Source organism: Branchiostoma lanceolatum, chromosome 11, assembly GCF_035083965.1.
Source record: "Branchiostoma lanceolatum isolate klBraLanc5 chromosome 11, klBraLanc5.hap2, whole genome shotgun sequence".
NCBI lineage: Eukaryota > Metazoa > Chordata > Leptocardii > Amphioxiformes > Branchiostomatidae > Branchiostoma > Branchiostoma lanceolatum.
Window position 1 is genome coordinate 15,843,371 of NC_089732.1, and position 23,808 is coordinate 15,867,178.

At 42.3% G+C, this 23,808-nt stretch overlaps 1 protein-coding gene across 1 annotated transcript; it reads left to right on the top strand.

Moving 5' to 3' along the window:
- Positions 1–12,574: 12,574 nt before the first annotated feature.
- Positions 12,575–18,836, top strand: LOC136444957 (leucine-rich repeat-containing protein 15-like). The gene is made up of 2 exons (XM_066442750.1): positions 12,575–12,842; positions 13,651–18,836. Exon 2 carries the CDS (start codon positions 13,677–13,679, stop codon positions 15,030–15,032), a length of 1,356 nt encoding a protein of 451 aa, XP_066298847.1. The 5' UTR covers positions 12,575–12,842; positions 13,651–13,676; the 3' UTR covers positions 15,033–18,836.
- Positions 18,837–23,808: the final 4,972 nt, after the last annotated feature.

Genomic DNA, 23,808 nt, shown 5'->3' on the forward strand with positions numbered 1-23,808 from the left:
CATTTAGGTTTAGAAGTACCTGCCCAAAACTGTAGGTACATGTATGTTTAGAGGTACCTTGCGAAAACAGTACTCAGTAGGCCCGCCTAAAACTGTAGGTATAAGAAGGGTTAGAACTGCCTGCCTTAAACTGTAGGTACATGTAGGTTTAAAGGTGCTGCCCAAAACTGTAGGTTCGTGTAGGTTTAGATGTGCCTGCCCAAAACTGTAGGTACATGTAGGTTTAGAGGTGCCTGCCCAAAACTGTAGGTACATGTAGGTTTAGGGATGCCTGTCCCAAAATTGAGGGATCTGTTATTGTAGAAGTGCCTGCCCAAAACTATAGGCAATGTGTTGGTTTAGACATGCCTGTCCAAAAACTGTAGGTATCTGTAATTTTAAAGGTTGCTGCCCAAAACTGTAGATATATGAAGGTTAAGAGGTTTTTAACCGAAAATTGTAGGTACAGGTATGTTTAGAGGTGCTTACCCAAAACTGTACTAGATATATATGGTAGGTTTGGCTGTGACTCACCATGGTGTATTTTTACATGAGCTGCAAATAGCCCTCAGTCACACGAGTACATATAATGCGAACACTGGTCATGATTGCTGAGTCTGGAGAAGCCCCGCAGGTTATCATTGATGTGAATGACAATCTTTCAGCAATTGAAAAGACGACGGAGCCGGTCCACAGATTATCATGTACCAGAATAAGAAGTAGGAAAACACCCCATAATATCAGCTATACTTAACAAAATAGAGTTGGTCCAAAGGTTAGCATATATATATGAGAAAGTTTGTCCAGAGTCAGCCATGTGATAACAGCTGCTAAAGATGCTGAAACAGTTCCACGGGTTATCATGGATGAACGAATGACCATGGATGGATCAATAGATAAAAATTGTTCCCGATACTCACAAATATGAAAACAGCCAGGTGAAAACTACTGCGACAGTTTCAAAAGTTATCATGGATAAAAATGACAATGAGACTCGACTTGCTACATGAAAAACGTAGCCCTCAGTCCCTCAAGTATGACACTAGCAGAGTTATAATCAACTGATTTCCAACCATGTAAAGAATTACCCCCCACGCACATACTTTAGTATGATTCGAATTATGGGGACACGTATTTTTGATGTACATCATACTGAGATGGTAACAGTGAGAAAAGTTAGAAAAGGGCTGAAAAGGATGTAAGAATGCAGAATGCAGGATGTTCATGAGAGCACTGATGTACAATATGTGGTCATAATTCCATCTCACACACAGGTGCAGAAGATCTTTGTTAAGCAGCAATTATGATACTACTGCGTGTTCTGGAGAATATTTGCATATTTAGTATTATCTTTACCATAAATATAGTACATGTTATGACTATCTTAAGGGTAGAAACTATAAAAAGAAATATTATGGTGCGTTGATGAAGGTTAGACATCCAGGTAATAAGATACACCAAAAATAGTTATTCAAGCAACTGGATATTAAGATTTTGAGTTAGTTGAGTAAATATTTTTGGCGTAATTATTATGGTGAAAGAACTAATATGGTTTATTACATTCAATGTATAAACTTGATAAACTAAATAACTAAATGTAGTGTATTTAGTTATATTATGTTAAAATAGCCTTTAAAATATCTTTAGGTTTATTTTGTTCTTTATCACTATGATACATTAATACCTTAAGGGTGGTGAGAACTAAAATCATGTTGATTAGTAATTGTTAAATGTCCATACCGAATATGAGATTAACACTTAATTTTTACAAACGACTTTGTGATCCAAGGATGTATCTTTTAATGTTTAATAACATAATCATAAACGATTGTATACCCCTGAAACAAGTGTTAAATTTTCTAAGATGCTATTTTTCTTAACTCAACAACACAGAATGATGGCACCAGGCAGCAGTAACAATCTGGTAAACCCCCGAGCATCCCAAACCTTTCATACATACTGAGCAGTAATGCTCTCCTGATAAGCCCCTGGACATTCCCAAATTTCTCCTATTCCTACAAAAGTGGGGTGACCTTCAGAGGCTTCAATAATAATTCAAAGAAAAAGTTTTTTGGCCAGTTTATGAATTTCATCTAATAATATAATGAATTAGTGTCTTGATTCTCCTTTGCGAATCAATAATAGTAAATTGACTCTTTTTTTTTCTAAAGGGCAATGAAGGTCGGGAGGGGGGCTATAAGTTGCTACTAAATCAGCGAAAAATGTTTGAACAGTTACTTCATTTTTTAAATCAATTTGTTCACGGGTAGAGAATGACACTTGTTTCTGTAACATTTTCCGTTAAAACTTCATTTTGAAAAGACTACTGAGTACAATGTTGTGGTCACAGGACTTTCTTCTCTACAACTAAGTACATATATCTCAATTTTGTCGTTACAAAGCTTAACAAAGGAGCCTTGAAGATAACTGATAACTGTCAACAACTACTGTTATTTTTTGGTGAAAAGTTGGGTTGAATAAAAGTTCCAAAGGGGAACTAAACTTCTTCGTCTCCAACATTGTTAATGAAGGATGATTGTGGTGCGAGTGTGTCGGTTGGACTGAGGTATGACTAAGATAATACAACCGTTATAGTTGTAGGGTCTTAACACTGGCAGTCATCAGGAAATTGTACTTACATGTCTTTCAAAAGAAGATGAGTGAAGTGATTGAGTGCATGAGTGAGTGAGTGAGTGTGTGAGTGAGTGAGTGAGTGAGTGTGTAAGTGAGCGAGTGAGTGAGTGAGTGAGTGAGTGAGCGAGGGTGAGTGAGTGAGTGCGGGTGAGTGAGGGTGAGTAAGTGAGTGAGTTAGTGAGGGTGAGTGAGTGAGTGAGTGAGGGCAAACTTCATTTAAAAGTAAGAATAAAATCCTCATCATCATTTAGGGACGTCCTCTCGAATGGGGCACGTTCTGCCAGAGGCCCCGTATATGAGGAGAGACACTCCTGGATCACGTTAAAGAACCCACCACACTTATCGATAACTGTAAGGGTCCTTAACTGGAGTAAGTGTATCAAACTAGAGAATACTGTGCGGGTCTTCGATCACTGCGCATGTGCCCTGACTTTCCAGTCTATAGGGAGTTTAGGTGAGGACAATATGCCGTACACGCGTGCCCTTCAAACGCACAACAAAGGTGTCCTTCCTGACCTGTCTTCGCTACCCTATAATCTTTAGTTCTGTATAGCTAAAGCGACAGCATTCCTTAAAGAGCAATGTCCTTTGCTCGAACGTTTACAGCTGCAATCAGTACTACCTGTGCGCAGGCCTGTGTTAGTTCACCACTGCTACATAAGGTGTTGATTGGAACGTTTGTAGCTGGGAAAACTTAGGTTAGTTATGTGTGTTGTTTTCTTTACAGACACATTTCCTCGTCTAGCCTTGGGTTGGCTAAATCTGTTGAAGGATTTGGAGTAACATTTTAGTAACTGTTAGTATATATGGCCTCCATCGGTCAGTATTGACCATGGTAAAATCCTAATTCACAACAGTCCTACAGAATCGACTATGGCTAAACAGCCCTATACGAGGATGGCAGTCTCTGCCACAAAAAGTCACATCTGTAAGCTGACTCAGTTCTGTTGCAAAGTAAAAGCTCTTTTCTGCAGATACGCTTTTCTTCTGCGCTGTGCATCAGTCTGATTTGAGCTGTCTGAACAGTGTGCATCTCCACCTGGAACGGTCACTTGCAAGGTCCTCCCAGTGCTCCGTATCAATATCTAGAGCCTTCAAGTCTTATTGCAGACTTCTTTGAAACGCAGCTGTGGCCTCCCGGTACGTCTCTTTCCTGAGATCAGTTCTCCGTAGAGAAGGTCTTTGGGGATTCGGCCATCCTCCATGCGACGGACGTGGCCTAGCCAGCGAGGTCTGCGCTGCCTGAGCAGGGTGAACATGGTAGGGAGGCCGGCGCGGGACAGCACTTCGGTGTTGGTCTCTTTGTCCTTCCATGATATGCCAAGGATACGGCGCATACACCTCATGTGAAAGGCATTTAGCCTATTATCCTGCTTGGCATAGGTCGACCACGTTTCACTCCCATAGAGAAGTGTGCTGAGAACGCATGCATTGTACACGCCCATCTTTGTCTTGACAGAGAGTTTGGGGTTCTCCCACACTCGAGTGGTGAGACGGGCGAGTGTAGTTGCTGCCTTTCTAATCCTCTTGTCGATCTCCTTGTTCAAGGAAAGATTGTTGCTCGCCATGGATCCAAGGTATGTGAAGTGGTTCACAGCCTTCAGTTTATAGTCACCGATGGTGATGGCCGGGGGTGCTTCTACATCCTGGCCCAGCACTTCTGTCTTCTTAAGGCTGATAATCAGACCAAAGTCATGGCATGCCCTAGAGAAGCGGTCCATCAAAGAGTGGAGTCCCTGCTCTGTGTGAGCTGCAAGTCTGGCGTCATCAGCGAACAGTAGATCTCTGATCAGGGCTTCCCTTACCTTTGTTTTGGCCTTGAGGTGGTTGAGGTTGAAGAGTCTGCCGTCGGATCTTGTGCGGAGGTAAATTCCTTCAGTTGCTGTTCCAAAGGCTTGCTTCAGGAGCAGGGCAAAGAAGATCCCGAACAGCGTGGGGGCCAGAACGCAACCTTGTTTGACACCGCCGCGTATGTCAAATGGCTCAGACAGGTTGCCACTGTACAGCACTGTCCCCTTCATGTTGGTGTGGAAGGATTCGATGAGGCTCAGTAGCTTTGGTGGACAGCCTATCTTGGGTAAGATCTTGAAGAGACCGTCTCTGCTAACCATGTCGAACGCCTTGGTGAGGTCGATGAATGATATGTACAGGGGCATGTTCTGTTTCCTGCACTTCTCTTGCAGCTGACGGAGGGAGAAGATCATGTCGATCGTCGATCTGTTGGCACGAAATCCACACTGCTACTCGGGGTAGACACGTTCAGCAAGCCGTTGTAGACGGGCTAGTGCAACTTTCGCGTATACCTTGCCGATCACACTGAGTAGTGAAATTCCCCAGTAGTTGTTGCAGTCGCTTCTCTCTCCCTTGTTTGTAGAGGGTGACAATCTTGGAACCTCTCATGTCCTGTGGGACTGCACCTTCCTTCCAGCACTGCCAGTCTCTTTTGTTGTCTTTTGTTGCTGGGTGCGGAGATGACGACCTACCTTTTGGAGGAGGTCGTCATCTGTTAGTAAGTAAGTAAGATACAAGATAAGCAGCTGTATTGAACATTTTCTCATCTTCATTTCCCTCTCTAGATATTGTTCACTGTGTTACAACATGTTAAAATATAAGAGCCTGCATGCCCCTTTTACGTGGGGACACCCGACTGTCAAAGACGTTCTAACACTGAAGAGCCAAGATCTGCCAACCATCCATAGTTTCTCAACAGTCCCACATGATAGTTGACGTGTATTGTGAACCCCTTGGGCAACAAGGTTTCAAGGACAGGTGTGTTTTGCTCACCTTATCAGTTGAGCTTACCTGCATCTCAGCAGTAGCTTAACTGAACTGAACTCATCTTTTAAAAAAGTACAAATGATCCTGTCAATAGTCAAGGTGTGTCTTATTCAGATCTAAGATCAGCTTTCTCTGAGATTATGACTGCGACACAAACAACAGATTAGCTTCACCTGGTTGTTACAGTGATTAACACAGTGTGAGCTCTAATCTATAATCGACAGTCCAACCACTACGGGACAGCAGTGAAGAACACTGTAAAACGGACTCCCGACTCTAGATCTTAAAGAAGTTCTCAGACTGAAGCCAAGATCTGCCACCCAAACAACCATACTCTGGTGAGTCTTACTACTGTTTCTTAACAATGCTACATTTTAGTTACCGCGTCTTCTGTTCGTTTTACAAGTGAAAACGTCATATCTGTGTAGACTGGGCAAATGAAGGCATGCGTCTTTTTGACGTCACGTTGACGTCTTTTCTGTAGCTATTGGCAACAGAAGACTTCGCAGATCGTTCTGAGCTGGTTTGTCCATCACAAGAGGCAAGGTATTCAGAACTTACAACAATTTTACAGGATGCTAGATTATTGAGAGATAGAAGGACAATAGAAATATAACACCAAAGAATGGATAGGCATAAATTTACAGCATAAAGGATGATACTGTGCGGGTATTCGATCACTGCGCATGCACCCTGGCAGTCCCATTTATAGGGAGTTTAGGTGAGGACACCGTTCCGTACACGCGTGTCCTTCAAACGTGCAACAAAAGGTGTCTTTCTTCACGAAAGCAGATGACCTGTCCTCGCTGAGCAAATCTCCTCTTTTGTATTACTGAAGTGACCAAAAAGGTCGCGGTCCTTTGGTTAGAACGTTTACAGATGCAATCACTTTTACCTGTGCGTTGGCCTGTGTGAGTTCACAGTGAACACAGTTGAACGAATAGACAAGTAGCTCCTTATTCAACACTGAGGCATGTGAGCTATTGATATACATGATTGTAACTCTACGAACGCACATATCACAAGGTATAACTTGAATGGTGACGAGAACCATAATTAGGTATGCATTCATAGTGCGCTGAGCCAAAAAAACATTTAATCGGTCTGTAGAATTAGGTTCAGTAATTACCACAGGTTTATTTTTTTTAATTATCTCCTAAAGGCAAGTTAGACGATAAACCCTGTGAGCTCTCAGCTAAAATCAAATTCACCCGTTCAACCACTATAGCAGAGCCAGCAGTAAAGACTAGTTTAAGACGATCTCCCGATTCTTAAAGAAATTTTCAGACTGAAGAGCCAAGATCTGCCGATCAACCATTCTCTGATGAGTCTTCCTGCTGTTTCTCAGCAATCCGAAACGATATTCTACGCGTATTTTGTTCGTTTTACAAGTGAAAAAGTCATCCTGTGTAGACAGGAAAATGAGGGAATGGGTCATTTTGACGTCACATTGACGTCTTTGCTGTTGCCATTGACAACAGAAGTCATAGTAGACTGTAATTAGCACAGGTTTTCACCCGTGAGTAATAAAGGTTACAATACCCAGTCTGAGCTCTAATTTAAAATCAAATTTACACAGTTCAACCACTGCTCAAAGTGTGAGCTCTAATCTAAATATTATATCTTAACCCAGTCCTACTACTAGAGCACCGCAGTGGAGAACAGTGTGAGACGAACTCCTGACACATTAAGAGGTTTTCAGACAGAAGAGCCAACATCTGCGAAACATCTTTACTCTGGTGTTTCTTACTATATCCTGCATGCCTGACCCACAGCGCGAGAGGCGATACCAATCACTTCCGCTGGGGTAGAAACATGTCCCGCTCCCAAAGTTCGGGCATGTGCAGCTTACGAGTTGGGTCAAGCAAGAGATAATTAGCGGCAGGGTGGCGACTGTGCGAGCGGGGCGTGTTGCGCCTCCGGCCGATGGGATTAGTACCGTCTCGCGCTGGGTCTGGTATCCAGGCTAGTCAACCGGTCACGTGCATCTTACTAGGCTCTACCATACTCCGTGGGTCATAGTTTCTCTACAGTCCTACATGATAGTTGACGTGTATTTTGAACCCATAGGGCAACAAGGTTTCAAGGACAGGTGTGTTTTGCTCACCTTATCAGTTGAGCTTACCTGTATCTCAGCAGTATAGCTGAACTGATCTGAACTCATTTTTTAAAAAGTACAAATGATCCTGTCAATAGTCAAGGTGTGTCTTATTCAGATCTAAGATCAGCTTTCTCTGAGATCATGACTGCGACACAAACAACAGATTAGCTTCACCTGGTTGTTACAGTGATTAACACAGTGTGAGCTCTAATCTATAATCGACAGTCCAACCACTACGGGACAGCAGTGAAGAACACTGTAAAACGGAATCCCCACTCTAGATCTTAAAGAAGTTCTCAGACTGAAGCCAAGATCTGCCAACCAAACAACTATACCCTGGTGAGTCTTACAACCGTTTCTTAACAATGCTACATTTTAGTTACCGCGTCTTCTGTTCGTTTTACAAGTGAAAACGTCATATCTGTGTAGACTGGGCAAATGAAGGCATACGTCTTTTTGACGTCACGTTGACGTCTTTGCTGTAGCTATTGGCAACAGAAGACTTCGCAGATCGTTCTGAGCTGGTATGTCCATCGCAAGAGGCAAGGTCTTCAGAACTTACAACAATTTTACAGGATGCTAGATTATTGAGAGATAGAAGGACGATAGGAAGATGACATCAAAGAATAGATAGGCATAAAGTTACAGCATGGGCACAAAGAGAAAAGAGAAAACTAAAGGATGATACTGTGCGGGTCTTCGATCACTGCGCATGCACCCTGGCAGTCCCATTTATAGGGAGTTTAGGTGAGGACACCGTTCCGTACACGCGTGTCCTTCAAACTTGCAACAAAAGGTGTCTTTCTTCACGAAAGCAGATGACCTGTCCTCGCTGAGCAAATCTCCTCTTTTGTATTACTGAAGTGACCAAAAAGGTCGCGGTTCTTTGGTTAGAACGTTTACAGATGCAATCACTTTTACCTGTGTGAGTTCACAGTGAACAAAATCATAAGTTTTGATGATAAGGTCCTAATAAGGCTTTGCATTTACTTTACTTGACTTGTACAGTTGAACGAAAAGACAATTATTAAACACTGGGGCATGTGAGCTATTGATAAACATGATTGTAACGCTAGGAACGCACATATCACAAGGTATAACTTGAATGGTGACGAGACGATATTTGACGCGACTTTTGTTCGTTTTACAAGTGAAAAGGTCATCCTGTGTAGACAGAGAAAATGAGGGAATGGGTCATTTTGACGTCACATTGACGTCTTTGCTGTTGCCATTGACAACAGAAGTCACAGTAGACTGTAATAAGCACAGGTTTTCACCCGTGAGTAATAAAGGTTACAATACCCAGTCTGAGCTCTAATTCAAAATCAAATTCACACAGTTCAACCACTGCTCAAAGTGTGAGCTCTAATCTAAATATTATATCTTAACCCGGTCCAACTACTAGAGCACCGCAGTAGAGAACAGTGTGAGACGAACTCCTGACACATTAAGACGTTTTCAGACAGAAGAGCCAACATCTGTGAAACATCTTTACTCTGGTGAGTCTTACTATATCCGGCATGCCTGACCCACAGCGCGAGAGGCGATACCAATCACTTCCGCTGGGGTAGAAACATGTCCCGCTCCCAAAGTTCGGGCATGTGCAGCTTACGAGTTGGGTCAAGCAAGAGATAATTAGCGGCAGGGTGGCGACTGTGCGAGCGGGGCGTGTTGCGCCTCCGGCCGATGGGATTAGTACCGTCTCGCGCTGGGTCTGGTATCCAGGCTAGTCAACCGGTCACGTGCATCTTACTAGGCTCTACTATACTCCGTGGGTCATAGTTTCTCAACAGTCCTACATGATAGTTGACGTGTATTGTGAACCCCTTGGGCAACAAGGTTTCAAGGACAGGTGTGTTTTGCTCACCTTATCAGTTGAGCTTACCTGTATCTCAGCAGTAGCTTAACTGAACTGAACTCATCTTTTAAAAAGTACAAATGATCCTGTCAATAGTCAAGGTGTGTCTTATTCAGATCTAAGATCAGCTTTCTCTGAGATTATGACTGCGACACAAACAACAGATTAGCTTCACCTGGTTGTTACAGTGATTAACACAGTGTGAGCTCTAATCTATAATCGACAGTCCAACCACTACGGGACAGCAGTGAAGAACACTGTAAAACGGACTCCCGACTCTAGATCTTAAAGAAGTTCTCAGACTGAAGCCAAGATCTGCCAACCAAACAACCATACTCTGGTGAGTCTTACTACTGTTTCTTAACAATGCTACATTTTAGTTACCGCGTCTTCTGTTCGTTTTACAAGTGAAAACGTCATATCTGTGTAGACTGGGCAAATGAAGGCATGCGTCTTTTTGACGTCACGTTGACGTCTTTTCTGTAGCTATTGGCAACAGAAGACTTCGCAGATCGTTCTGAGCTGGTTTGTCCATCACAAGAGGCAAGGTATTCAGAACTTACAACAATTTTACAGGATGCTAGATTATTGAGAGATAGAAGGACAATAGAAATATAACACCAAAGAATGGATAGGCATAAATTTACAGCATAAAGGATGATACTGTGCGGGTATTCGATCACTGCGCATGCACCCTGGCAGTCCCATTTATAGGGAGTTTAGGTGAGGACACTGTTCCGTACACGCGTGTCCTTCAAACGTGCAACAAAAGGTGTCTTTCTTCACGAAAGCAGATGACCTGTCCTCGCTGAGCAAATCTCCTCTTTTGTATTACTGAAGTGACCAAAAAGGTCGCGGTCCTTTGGTTAGAACGTTTACAGATGCAATCACTTTTACCTGTGCGTTGGCCTGTGTGAGTTCACAGTGAACACAGTTGAACGAATAGACAAGTAGCTCCTTATTCAACACTGAGGCATGTGAGCTATTGATATCCATGATTGTAACTCTACGAACGCACATATCACAAGGTATAACTTGAATGGTGACGAGAACCATAATCATGTATGCATTCATAGTGCGCTGAGCCAAAAAAACATTTAATCGGTCTGTAGAATTAGGTACAGTAATTACCACAGGTTCATTTTTTTAATTATCTCCTAAAGGCAAGTTAGACGATAAACCCTGTGAGCTCTCAGCTAAAATCAAATTCACCCGTTCCACCACTATAGCAGAGCCAGCAGTAAAGACTAGTTTAAGACGATCTCCCGATTCTTAAAGAAATTTTCAGACTGAAGAGCCAAGATCTGCCGATCAACCATTCTCTGATGTGTCTTCCTGCTGTTTCTCAGCAATCCGAAACGATATTCTACGCGACTTTTGTTCGTTTTACAAGGAAAAGGTCATCCTGTGTAGACGGGAAAATGAGGGAATGGGTCATTTTGACGTTAAATTGACGTCTTTGCTGTCGCCATTGACAACAGAAGTCATAGTAGACTGTAATTACCACAGGTTTTCACCCGTGAGTAATAAAGGTTACAATACCCAGTCTGAGCTCTAATTTAAAATCAAATTCACACAGTTCAACCACTGCTCAAAGTGTGAGCTCTAATCTAAATATTATATCTTAACCCAGTCCTACTACTAGAGCACCGCAGTGGAGAACAGTGTGAGACGAACTCCTGACACATTAAGAGGTTTTCAGACAGAAGAGCCAACATCTGCGAAACATCCTTACTCTGGTGAGTCTTCCTATATCCTGCATGCCTGACCCACAGCGCGAGGGGCGATACCAATCACTTCCGCTGGGGTAGAAACATGTCCCGCTCCCAAAGTTCGGGCATGTGCAGCTTACGAGTTGGGTCACGCAAGAGATAATTAGCGGCAGGGTGGCGACTGTGCGAGCGGGTCGTGTTGCGCCTCCGGCCGATGGGATTAGTACCGTCTCGCGCTGGGTCTGATATCCAGGCTAGTCAACCGGTCACGTGCATCTTACTAGGCTCTACCATACTCCGTGGGTCATAGTTTCTCAACAGTCCTACATGATAGTTGACGTGTATTTTGAACCCATAGGGCAACAAGGTTTCAAGGACAGGTGTGTTTTGCTCACCTTATCAGTTGAGCTTACCTGTATCGCAGCAGTAGCTTAACTGAACTGAACTCATCTTTTAAAAAGTACAAATGATCCTGTCAATAGTCAAGGTGTGTCTTATTCAGATCTAAGATCAGCTTTCTCTGAGATTATGACTGCGACACAAACAACATATTAGCTTCACCTGGTTGTTACAGTGATTAACACAGTGTGAGCTCTAATCTATAATCGACAGTCCAACCACTACGGGACAGCAGTGAAGAACACTGCAAAACGGACTCCCGACTCTAGATCTTAAAGAAGTTCTCAGACTGAAGCCAAGATCTGCCAACCAAACAACCATACTCTGGTGAGTCTTACTTCTGTTTCTTAACAATGCTACATTTTAGTTACCGCGTCTTCTGTTCGTTTTACAAGTGAAAACGTCATATCTGTGTAGACTGGGCAAATGAAGGCATGCGTCTTTTTGACGTCACGTTGACGTCTTTTCTGTAGCTATTGGCAACAGAAGACTTCGCAGATCGTTCTGAGCTGGTTTGTCCATCACAAGAGGCAAGGTCTTCAGAACTTACAACAATTTTACAGGATGCTAGATTATTGAGAGATAGAAGGACGATAGGAAGATGACATCAAAGAATGGATAGGCATAAAGTTACAGCATGGGCACAAAGAGAAAATAGAAAACTAAAGGATGATACTGTGCGGGTCTTCGATCACAGCGCATGCACCCTGGCAGTCCAATTTATAGGGAATTTGGGTGAGGACACCGTTCCGTACACGCGTGTCCTTCAAACGTGCAACAAAAGGTGTCTTTCTTTACGAAAGCAGATGACTTGTCCTCGCTGAGCAAATCTCCTCTTTTGTATTACTGAAGTGACTAAAAAGGTCGCGGTCCTTTGGTTAGAACGTTTACAGTTATACGATGTTAAAGTTGGCGCGGGCACTTTTAGCCCCCCCCCCCCCAGTCTGTATAAGGTTAAGCCCCGAGCCACAATAATGTCTTCTAAGTGTGTTATTATTAAATATCTACACTAATATCTATAAATAGATTATCAAATAATAAAGCCAGTTCATCAGAAGGCAAGAACAAAATAAAGGTGACTACTACTGTCAGAAAAAAATTAGTATTTTGTTCCTCATACATTGTCACATTTTATTAGCAAAGTATCCAGTTTTATGTGTCTGATTTTCCTTCTGAGCCACAAACAAACATCTACACTTGTCTAAGTTTCTCCGCTTATTGATAATCACTGCACAGGTAGGATAACCAGCAGTGACGACCAAACCGAACGTTGTAATTTCATCACCCAATCAACCACCCACCACCTGTAGACGGACTTTCGACATTTACAGAAGTTCTCGGACTGAAGAGCCAAGGTTAACAACCAACCCTCCTAGCCGTGGTGAGTCTTTCTGCTGTTTCTCAACATGTCATCAATTCAACATCATAGCTAGCGTGTTTTTGTCTATTCCATGTGTGAAAATGTAGAGAAGTAGAAATATACTACTTCGCGATCTAGTGAGCACAGACACACAAGATTTACCGTGGCCGAGGAACAAACTTTATTTCACGCTCACATCCTCTCTCCTCTCTTTCTTTCGTCCAACTGTCTGTCTTGCCTATTGTCTGTCCCTTTTTATCTGTGTGGGACTCCTTATCTAATCCAGATGTGTTTGACAAATCAATTAATTATGTGAACATTCTTCAAGATGGGTCAGCACTTCACATGTCTCTGTCTTATCTTTACAGCATTTCACATGTTTCTGTCTTCGCTTGTCTCCCAGGGGGGTTTGCCAGCATCTCTTCGAAATTCAGATGGTCTATCTCTTATGAAAACATATGGGACAACTATATGCCACATTGCGAATTGAAATACATGTACGTTATATTACAAAAAGACTGTTGAAACAGCTGTTGGGTCGAATACTTGTGTCTCAAAATGGCAAAGGTTAATCCAAAGGGCAACAAGGTATCAAGAACAGGTGTGTTTTCCTCACTTTTCATGTTACAATGCAGTTATTCCCCCCCACCCCACCCCCTGTTCTCTAATGAAATTACTCCTATGTGCACAAATGAACCATGCCTTCATAGCAGGGGAAAATATGATAATCATTGTGGAAAATAAACAAAAATTGGCCTTAATTGTTTTGTTGAGTAACTTTCTTTCACACAAAAAAAATTGTTCTGTTCGAACATCTTCTTTCCTGTAGTGGAGAAAAGGTTTGAGAGGTTCAACATGGGGGTGAAGTGGATGCTGATTCTGCTGCTGGTCGTCCTGATGGAAGCCGGACCGACAGCGGCGCACCCCTGCTTTAGCTGTTCAACCACATCATGTTCCTGCACGAGCAAAGGCCTCACCAGTGTCCCACAGGACTTGCCAACCACCATCATTACCCTTGACTTGCGATGGAATGCCATCGCAACCTTAGGTCAGGCTGATTTCTTAAAGTATAGAAGCTTGGAAACATTACGGTTTAGATCCAATCAGATCTCCGTAATCAATAATGGAACATTTCAGTACTTGACCAACTTAACTCTCCTAGACCTTAATTATAATCAGTTGACTTATCTAACAGCTGACATACTTCTGGGACTTGGTAGTCTAAAGAGCTTGCTTATTGATTATAATCAGTTGTCGAATCTGCCATCTGACGTATTTGTGGGACTTGGTAAGCTGGAGATATTGTATTATAGGCAGAATCAATTGACCAGCTTCCCCCAGAACCTACCTACAACCATCACACATCTTGACCTGGGATACAATGAGATCACAACCATAAGTCAGGCTGATTTCTCAAGGTATAGAAGCTTGGAAACATTACTCCTTAGATACAATCTGATCTCCGTAATCAATAATGGAACATTTCAGGACTTGACCAACTTAACTCTCCTGCATCTTAGCAACAATCAGATGAATAACCTGACAGCAGGCGTATTTGATGGACTTAGTAACTTGAAGTACTTGTATCTTTACGGTAATCAGTTTTCCAGTCTTCCAGCTGACATATTTGATGGACTTTATATCCTGGAAGATTTGGATCTTGAGGGTAATCAGTTGTCCAATCTTCCAGCCGGCGTATTTGATGGACTTAGTAACTTGGTGTACTTGTATATTTACGATAATCAGTTGTCAAGTCTGCCAGCTGGCCTATATCCAGCACTGGCCTCTGTTTCCTATGTTGACATCAGCGATAACCCCTGGCAGTGTGACTGCAAGATGCTTCCCTTTAAGCTATTGATGAACGGGACCCATGGCTTTGAAAGCCAGATCGAATGTGCCGGACCTGCTAACCTTACAGGGAAAAGCCTACTAAACGATGTAAATCCTGATGATATGTGTGAAGAAACCACAACAGTTCTTTCCACTGCTATGACCTCTACTCCGCTGGCACCAGCATCCACCCCGAAACCCGCGGCAACTTGCAATCTTTCAGGCTTTTGGAAGAAGTGTGTCGACAGAAAGTTTTGGAAAAGGGCAAGTTGTCGCGGCAAATTTTGCAGTAAATGCCGAAGGAAGTTTAGGATGGTTTGTCCGGATAAAAGCACCCGTTGGGGCACATGTCTCCGCGAATTCAGGAACAAGTGTACCTAAAGCATATTTAATCGCGTTGAAGCAAGCTCTAGAGTAGGTGTCATAAGCCCTAATAAAGGTGTTACAAGCCCCGAACGCAGGTGTCATAAGCACAAGACACAGGTGTCCTAAGCTCTAAAACAGCTGTCACAAGCTCAAAACACTAAAACAGTTGTCACAAGCTATAATGATTTAATGCTTAACATGTAGCTTTTCAGGTGCCTGTCCAAACTGTAGGTACGCGTAGATATAGAGGTACCTTCCCAAAACTGTAGGCACGCGTATATATAGAGAGGTACCTTCCCAAAACTGTAGGTACTCGTAGATATAGAGGTACCTTAATGTTCCCAAAACTGTAGGTACGCGTAGATATAGAGTACCTTCCCAAAACTGTAGGTATGCGTATGTATAGAGGTACCTTCCAAAAACTGTAGGCACGCGTAGATATAGAGATACCTTCCCAAAACCAAAGGCACGCGTAGATATAGAGGTATCTTCCCAAAACTGTAGGTACGCGTAGATATAGAGGTACATTGAAGTTCCCAAAACTGTAGGTACGCGTAGATATAGAGTACTTTCCCAAAACTGTAGGTATGCGTATGTATAGAGGTATCTTCCAAAAACTATATATATATATATATATATATATAGGTATGCGTATGTATAGAGGTATCTTCCAAGAACTGTCGGCACGCGTAGATATAGAGATACCTTCCCAAAACTGCAGGTACGCGTAGGTATAGAGGTGTCTTCTAAAACTGTAGGTACACGTAGATAACGAGGTGCCCTCTCAAAACTGTAGGCACGCCTAGATATGGAGGTGCCTCCCAAAACCTAAGGCACGCGTAGATATAGAGGTGCCTGCCAAAATTGTAGGCACGCGTAGATATAGAGGTGCCTTCCCAAAACTGTAGGTACGCGTAAATATAGAGGTTCCCTCCCAAAACTGCAGGCACGCGTAGGTATAGAGGTGCCTTCCCAAAACTATAGGCATGCGTAGATATAGAGGTGCCTGCCAAAACTGCCGGCACGTGTAGGCTTACAGATGTCTATGTTATCTGTAGGTTTAGAGAAGCCTATCCAAACTATAGGAACATATTGCTTTAGAGGTTCTTGCCTAAAACTATATACTATAGTTGTAGGGGTGCCTGCCCAAAACTGTAGGTACATGTAGGTTTAGAGGAACCTGCTCCCAACTATAAGTACAGGTACATGTAGGTCCCTCTTGAAAACTCTAGGTAACTATAGCTTAAGAGGATGTCTGTCCTTAACAATGGGCAGATGTAGGTCTTGTTATGACTTATCATCAATTGTATCATCAATTGTATCTGAAAATAGTCATGAGCCACAAAAGGCTACGCATGGCGCTCAGTGCCACAAAAACATAACATTTTATAAGAACAGTCGTGATAGCTGATAATATAGAAGCCCCGCATTTTATCTGATAGCAAAATAACAAATAGACAGTAATTGAAAAAGATTCTCATTAGTTCCACAAGCAAGTTACAGCCACTTTCGACGATGAAGCTGGTCCACAGATCATCTTGACTACCTGAAAAAGAAGTCTATCCACAGTCTCAGAAGCTGGACCATGGGGCTGATCCACAAGTTTCTATCAGAAAGCAAACCGTTGGTCCTCTTTCAGTCGAACAAGTGTAGAAATGCCCAATGATAGCAGCTATACTAAAGACAATAGAGCTAGTCCACAGGTTATCGTGTCAGTCCAGAGTCCCACAAATCTGAAAACAACACTATATGAAAGCAGTTGCTAAAGTTCCACCACAGTTCCACAGGTTATCATGGATGAATTTATGACTATGAATAAGTACCAAAAGGTCGGTCCATGCACAGTCCCACAAATCTGAAAACAACCATGTGAAAGCAGCTGGTAAAGATGCTGCGACAATTCCACATATTACCATGGATGAAATGGCAATGAGACAAGCAAGTAAATGTTACTAAGCCTTCCTCATCAGTCCCTCAAGTAAGACAACAGCTGTGTTATAATCAACCGATTTCCAGAGTCCCTCAAATATCATGGATAAATTAATGATGGATGAGGACCTAAAAGTTGGCCCCAAGTCCCACAAAAATGAGAACAGCCAAGTGAATGCAGCTGCTAAAGATTAACAGTTACATAGGTTATCATGGATGAAAATGACAATGAGACTGGCTACATGGAAAATGTAGTCCTCAGTCCCTCAAGTATGGAAATAGCTTTGAAAGTTATAATCAACACTTTTCCGATCATGCTTGGAAGGACATACACGTATATATATATATTAGATCCACACCCATACTTTAGTATGAGTCCCGATGGACTAGTTAACGAATGGAAAGGCTTCTTTTAGATGTACATCATATTGAGATGATATCACAGAGAGAACTCAGAAACTGTTTGAAATAGCTTAATATCAATGGAAGCCATCAATGTAGAATGCAGGATGTTCATGAGAGCACTGATGTACACTGTTTGTCACAAGAATGTATGTTTCCCATCCCACACACAACTACATGAGATCCAACAAATATACAAGAAGAAATCTTATGAATATGTGTATATAATTTACTATATAGGACTATAAGTATTATCAATATGCATGCGCCAAATAACAGTTACTCATCAAGCAACTGGATATAATTTTGGGAAAAATCATATCCAGTTCCTTGAGTAACTTTTATTTGGCATATCTTATTACCTAGATGTCTTACCTTCATCGACGCATGAATATACATGTATAATATTCATGGTAAGATCTAAAATATCTTCATAGTGAAATGACTAATTTGTGTTTTTTTTTTCATTACTTTTTATATACAACTTGTAGTGGCTTTATTCTGTTACAAGTTTACTTAGTGTTTAGGGTGATTTTAGTCATCGATTTAGTTGAGGTTTCATCATATTCTCAATGTAATAAAACCTTTAATGTTTATCAAATATTATCATTGCAATAATGCCTTTAGGGTGAGGAGAACTAACATTAAGTTGAATAGTAACTGTTTAACTTATATACAGAATAGGAGATTAACACTGTTGATTTTTACAAACGACTTTGTGATCAAAGGATGTATCTATATTTCATAATTAAATGTAACGATTTATAGCTATAATATCATTTTCTGTTTATACTCCAGAAACAAGTGTTATACTTCTTCAGATACCATTTTCTGAACTTAAAACACATCATATTGGCAACTTCACTAAGCAGCAGTAAGATTCTGATAAACCCCTGAGCACCCCCAAATATCCACATTTCCTACATAAACATCAGTGATGTTCTGATACACCCCTTAGCACCCTTAGATTTCCTGTAGTCTTACAAAAGCGGGGTGATCATCAAAAGCAATCTAAAAAATGGGGCAGTTTGTTTGACAAATGGACTTTGTTTATAAATCAGTATTCGCCTTTGTCATAAAATAATGATAGGCAGATGCTAACTACTTACCCGCAATACTTTATTTAATCCTGTGGCTTAAACTTCATTTTTCGTTTGTAGGTCTCTAAATTCAATCTGATGGAGGCTTGGTTGATTTCATATTTATGAATACTAATTGTTGGTGTTAAAGAATAACACTTGTTTCTGTCAAATTATTGCTTTAAAACTTCATAGTTATAAGAATGATATATACGATTCTTTCGTGAAATCTAATACTTTAATAAAACTACTGGTAAGTAAATACATCTAGATTTTGTGTAGGTGTTTCAAAGTTCTGTAATGGAGTTCAACATTGTGAAGATTTAGTAATATTTACAACTTACAGTAAATGCATATTTTGGTGGAAAAATGGGTTAAATAAAAGTTCCAAAGGGGAACTAAAATTCTGCGTCTCCAGCGTTGTTTTTAAATGATGATTGTGGTGCAGGTGTGCCGGTTGTTAATGAATGATGATTGTGGTGCAGGTGTGCCGGTTGTTAATGAAGGATGATTGTGGTGCAGGTGTGCCGGTTGTTAATGAATGATGATTGTGGTGCAGGTGTGCCGGTTGTTAATGAAGGATGATTGTGGTGCAGGTGTGCCGGTTGTTAATGAAGGATGATTGTGGTGCAGGTGTGCCGGTTGTTACTGAAGGATGATTGTGGTGCAGGTGTGTCGGTTGTTAATGAAGGATGATTGTGGTGCAGGTGTGCCGGTTGTTACTGAAGGATGATTGTGGTGCAGGTGTGCCGGTTGTTACTGAAGGATGATTGTGGTGCAGGTGTGCCGGTTGTTACTGAAGGATGATTGTGGTGCAGGTGTGCCGGTTGTTACTGAAAGATGATTGTGGTGCAGGTGTGCCGGTTGTTAATGAAGGATGATTGTGGTGCAGGTGTGCCGGTTGTTACTGAAGGATGATTGTGGTGCAGGTGTGCCGGTTGTTACTGAAGGATGATTGTGGTGCAGGTGTGCCGGTTGTTAATGAATGATGATTGTGGTGCAGGTGTGCCGGTTGTTAATGAAGGATGATTGTGGTGCAGGTGTGCCGGTTGGCTTCAACTGAGGATCTACCATGTAATCTACCCTACATAAGTACTAACCCGATGGTTGCAGTTGTACTCTAAAGTACAGGGCATGGAGATTAACAATAAATGGCAGAAATCAAGACAGGGGACTAAAAAGAAACTTTCCAAAAAGGTTGTAAAAAAAAGGTGATTGAGTTTAAGTTTATTGAGAATGAGTGTGGTCACACGCACAGCTTCCCCACTGTATAACCTCCCACTGTATAACCTCCCTCTGTACAACCTCCCACAGAGTAACCCCTCCCCATAGAGTAACCCCCCACAGAGTAATTCTTCAACAGAGTAACCCCATCCCCACAGAGCAATCCCATCTCCACAGAGTAACCCAATCTCCACAGTGCAACCCCCTCCCGACAAAATAACCCCATCAAAACAGAGAAGCCCTCTCCCCACAGAGTAACCCCCCTCCCGACAAAACAACCCCCTCCCAACAGAGTAGCCTCCTCCCCACAGAGTACCCCCCTTTCCACAGAGTAACCCTCTCCACACAGAGTACCCCCCTTTCCACAGAGTAACCCCCTCCACACAGAGTACCCCCGTCCCCACAGAGTAACCCCCTCCAACAGAGTACCCCCTCCCTCGCAGAGTACCACCTCCCAGTGAGTACCCCCCTCCCACAAAGTACCCCCTCCTCAAAGAGTGCCCCCCTCCCACAGAGTGCCCCCTCCCACAGAGTAACCCCCTCCCCCTCAGAGTACCCCCTGCCAAAGAGTAACCCCCTTTTCATCGGAGTACCCCCCTTCCCCAGAGTAACCCCCTCCCCCACAGAGTAACCCCTTCCCCATAGAGTTACCGCTCCCCACAGAGTAACCCCCTCCCAGTGAGTACCCCCCTCCTCACAGAGTACCCCCCTCCCCACAGAGTACCCCCTCCCCCACAGAGTAGCCCTCTTTCCACAGAGTAACCCCTTCCCCACAGAATACCGCCCTCCCACAGAGTACCCCCTCCCACAGAGTACCCCCTCCCTGTGAGTTTCTGCAACAGATTGGTGTCAAAGCCTTACAGACGGTCTCACAGCGACCTCTATTAGCTTAAGTTAGTACTGCAGCAGTTTTCAATGTCGACATGTCTCGTAGTGACATTATCCTTCAAGTTTATATGGAAACATGACACTCAGCTAGCAGGAGTGTTAGATATGTGACAGTGGTAGTAGCTTTAATGGGTCCTCTGTACAATAGTTTTCGGTTTGCAAGTGTAAATGTCAGTGCACAGTGTAAATGAATGACGAGTAAATTGATCCGACCATTTCACGGCATTATTTGTCTGTGTGACAGCAACAATATCATATATCATGTTATTGGCTAAGATGACACTTGATTTGTTCGTCTTGTGTATCATTACGAGTATGATTGTTTCAAAACTTCAAAAGTTCAGGGAATCCAAAAACATCCTGAGTATTCCAACCCCAAACCGTGTTCCAAACGATCCCAGTCCCCTGCCGAATGTTAAACATTCTAAAACATTCGGCTGACGCAGCCGACCAGCAGCCAACCGCGCGCCGACCAACTGCCAACCACAGCCGACCTTGCTCCCATTCATGGTTGGGGAAAGGTCGGGAGGCCATGATTTAAACGATTGCTTAAAGTCTCATAACACGATAACAATGCACGTTATTTAAAATCCTCTTCAAGTTAAAAACGCCTGGCCAAAGACCTTTTGAATGGGCCCAAGTTTGGCCCGTTTGAAGAAACCTGTGCCCTAACCCTAACCCTAACACCTAGGGTTAGGGTTAGGATTAACCTTTTAAGTCTCATAACACGATAACAATGCACGTTATTTAACCCTATCCAGACGGGGGGGGGGCTAAAAGTGTCCGCGCAAACTTTGACATCATATAACTGCCGAACGACATATTCTAGAACTACCAAACTTTGTGACTTTTCCTAAAATTTAGTTGGCAATAATAATATGATAATAGTATAAGTTTATCATTTTTCGTCTTGCCATGGCAACGGGTTTCTGAAAGGCATTTTATGCAAAAATCACAGATATTTTTAAAACAATGATATTTCTTAGGTTTTCTTGCTCAACCACACTAGTTTTCCTACATGTATAACATCATATTTAATTAGATGTAACTTTCATGATTTAATATTCATAATTTAAGCTAATTTGATGACGTGATCGGTCAAAATCCTAGATGACGGACCATTACACTATTTTAGGTATCAACAGGCTTTTCACCTTCAAAATAGTCACTACGTGGCATTTTCTTTACCAAAAAAAATTGTAATGAACGTTTCTAGTCTATTTTAGCGTTTTTTGGGGTCATAAGTGGAAAAAAAGTATTTTTGAAAATTTCAAAATGGCCTATCCAAGATGGCGGGTCCCAAGGGGTCGCTAACAACAAGTGACGTCATTTAATGACGTCATTTTGACGTCAACGCAGTTACCATTTACGTAATATGTCTTGGTATACCTTAAAATCAACAATACATACTATTTTTTTAATACCTTTAGATATTATGGAAATTCCCTATATAGCAGATAAAATCACATCAATGACGTCATAATTACGTCATATGACGTCATAACGTCACCTAAATTCTAGGAATTATAAAACTTTACATGAACATCACTCCCTACAAATTATATATCATACCGTTCAGAAGTTATGAGGGGGGGCCGAATGAGACTAATACTTACGGTTAGCGTTAGGGTTAACTTTTAAAGTCTCATAACTCGATAACAAAGCACGATATTCACAATCCGTTTCAAGTTTGAAACTCCTGGCCAAAAGTCCTTTTAAATGAGCCCAAGTAAGACCCGTTTGAAGAAACTTGTGCCCTAACCCTAACCCTAACACCTAGGGTAAGGGTTAGGGTTAACTTTTAAAGTCTCATAACACGATAACAAAGCCCAATATTTAAAATCCGTTTCAAGTTTCAAACTGCTGGCCAAAAGACCTTTTGACTGAGCCAAAGTTTTGCCCGTTTGAAGAAACTTGTGCCCTAACCCTAACCCTAACACCTAGGGTAAGGGTAAGGGTTAACTTTTAACGTCTCATAACACAATAACAAAGCACGATATTTGAAATCCGTTTCAAGTTTCAAACTCCTGGCCAAAAGACCTTTTGACTGTGCCCAAGTTTGGCCCGTTTGAAGAAACTTGTGCCCTAACCCTGTAAGGGTTAGCATTAACTTTTCAGTTCTTAGGATGGAAACTGCAACGGATGGGTTTTGAAGCCTCACAGACGGTCTCACAGCGACTCTTATTAGCTAAAGTTAGTACTGCAGCAGTACTCACAAGGAAACAGTTGACTTAATCATGTAGGTTGATATATATTTTTTTTAACGAACTCGCTCAGTGCAAGGCCATAGGGGGCCACTCATCTAAGCACTTAATTAATTCTTACTGTAGCAGCATCTTTTCACCCTAGGTCAGAAATATTAATGCTCGAGAGAAGTATTGACTTCACTGACCCATTAGGAGAAGCAGGGGTTACGAAGGCTGCTCGGGAAATCCCCTACCCCATTTAGGCCGGAATTTTTTTGTCCACTCACACCGGGGCATGCCCCTACTCTTTTTCGAAAGATGTGGTGGGTTCTTTTACGTGCTCAAGGTGTGGCTCTCCTCAAACACGGGACCTCCATTTTACGTCCTATCCGAGGGACGTCCCTAGACAAAGCTAGGTACTCATTTACACCTGAGTGAAGTGTGGGATTATGTTAAGTGCCTTTCCCAAGGGCACAACGTCGGGTGCATGTCCAGACATGTCTGGGGGAGAGTTGGAATCGAACTCGGGCCACTATGGCAGCCCTATGCTCTCACCATTACGCCACACCGACGCCACTTAACTAGCCGGGTGTTTGGTATGTGACAGTGGCTTCGATAGGCCCTACACACAGTACGTTACTTGTAGCGCCAAGAAGCATGAAACATTTACAGGTATCGGCCAGCCGGTAGGATGCATAAGGCCATGTTGACGATTGTCCACCAGACAATCCGCGAATATTGCAATACTAGCATTAAATGCTAGGGGTCGCTGTGAGACTTCCAGCAATGCTCCAGACGCTTCAAGATACATTTGCAAGAGTGATCAAGGAAAGAACAATCGATTTCCATGGCATGTATGTTACTGCTGCATTGTCACAATTTATGTATTTTCCTCAGGGTCCTAATACTACTCTATGTTATGTCTAATCCACACTTGAATTTTCAGAGTTCATTTTAGTTGTATTTATTTATTGAGATTTACTGTATTACATTTGTGGAATGATTTAAATAGCAGTTGACTTTTCAAAATGTCAACTCGGACCAGACTGTAAAGATTTGATCCACTCACACCAGGAAGGATCC

Excerpts from the sequence above, each read along its gene's own strand:
- LOC136444957 (XM_066442750.1), top strand. The coding sequence starts at position 13,677 with ATGGGGGTGAAGTGGATGCTGATTCTGCTGCTGGTCGTCCTGATGGAA.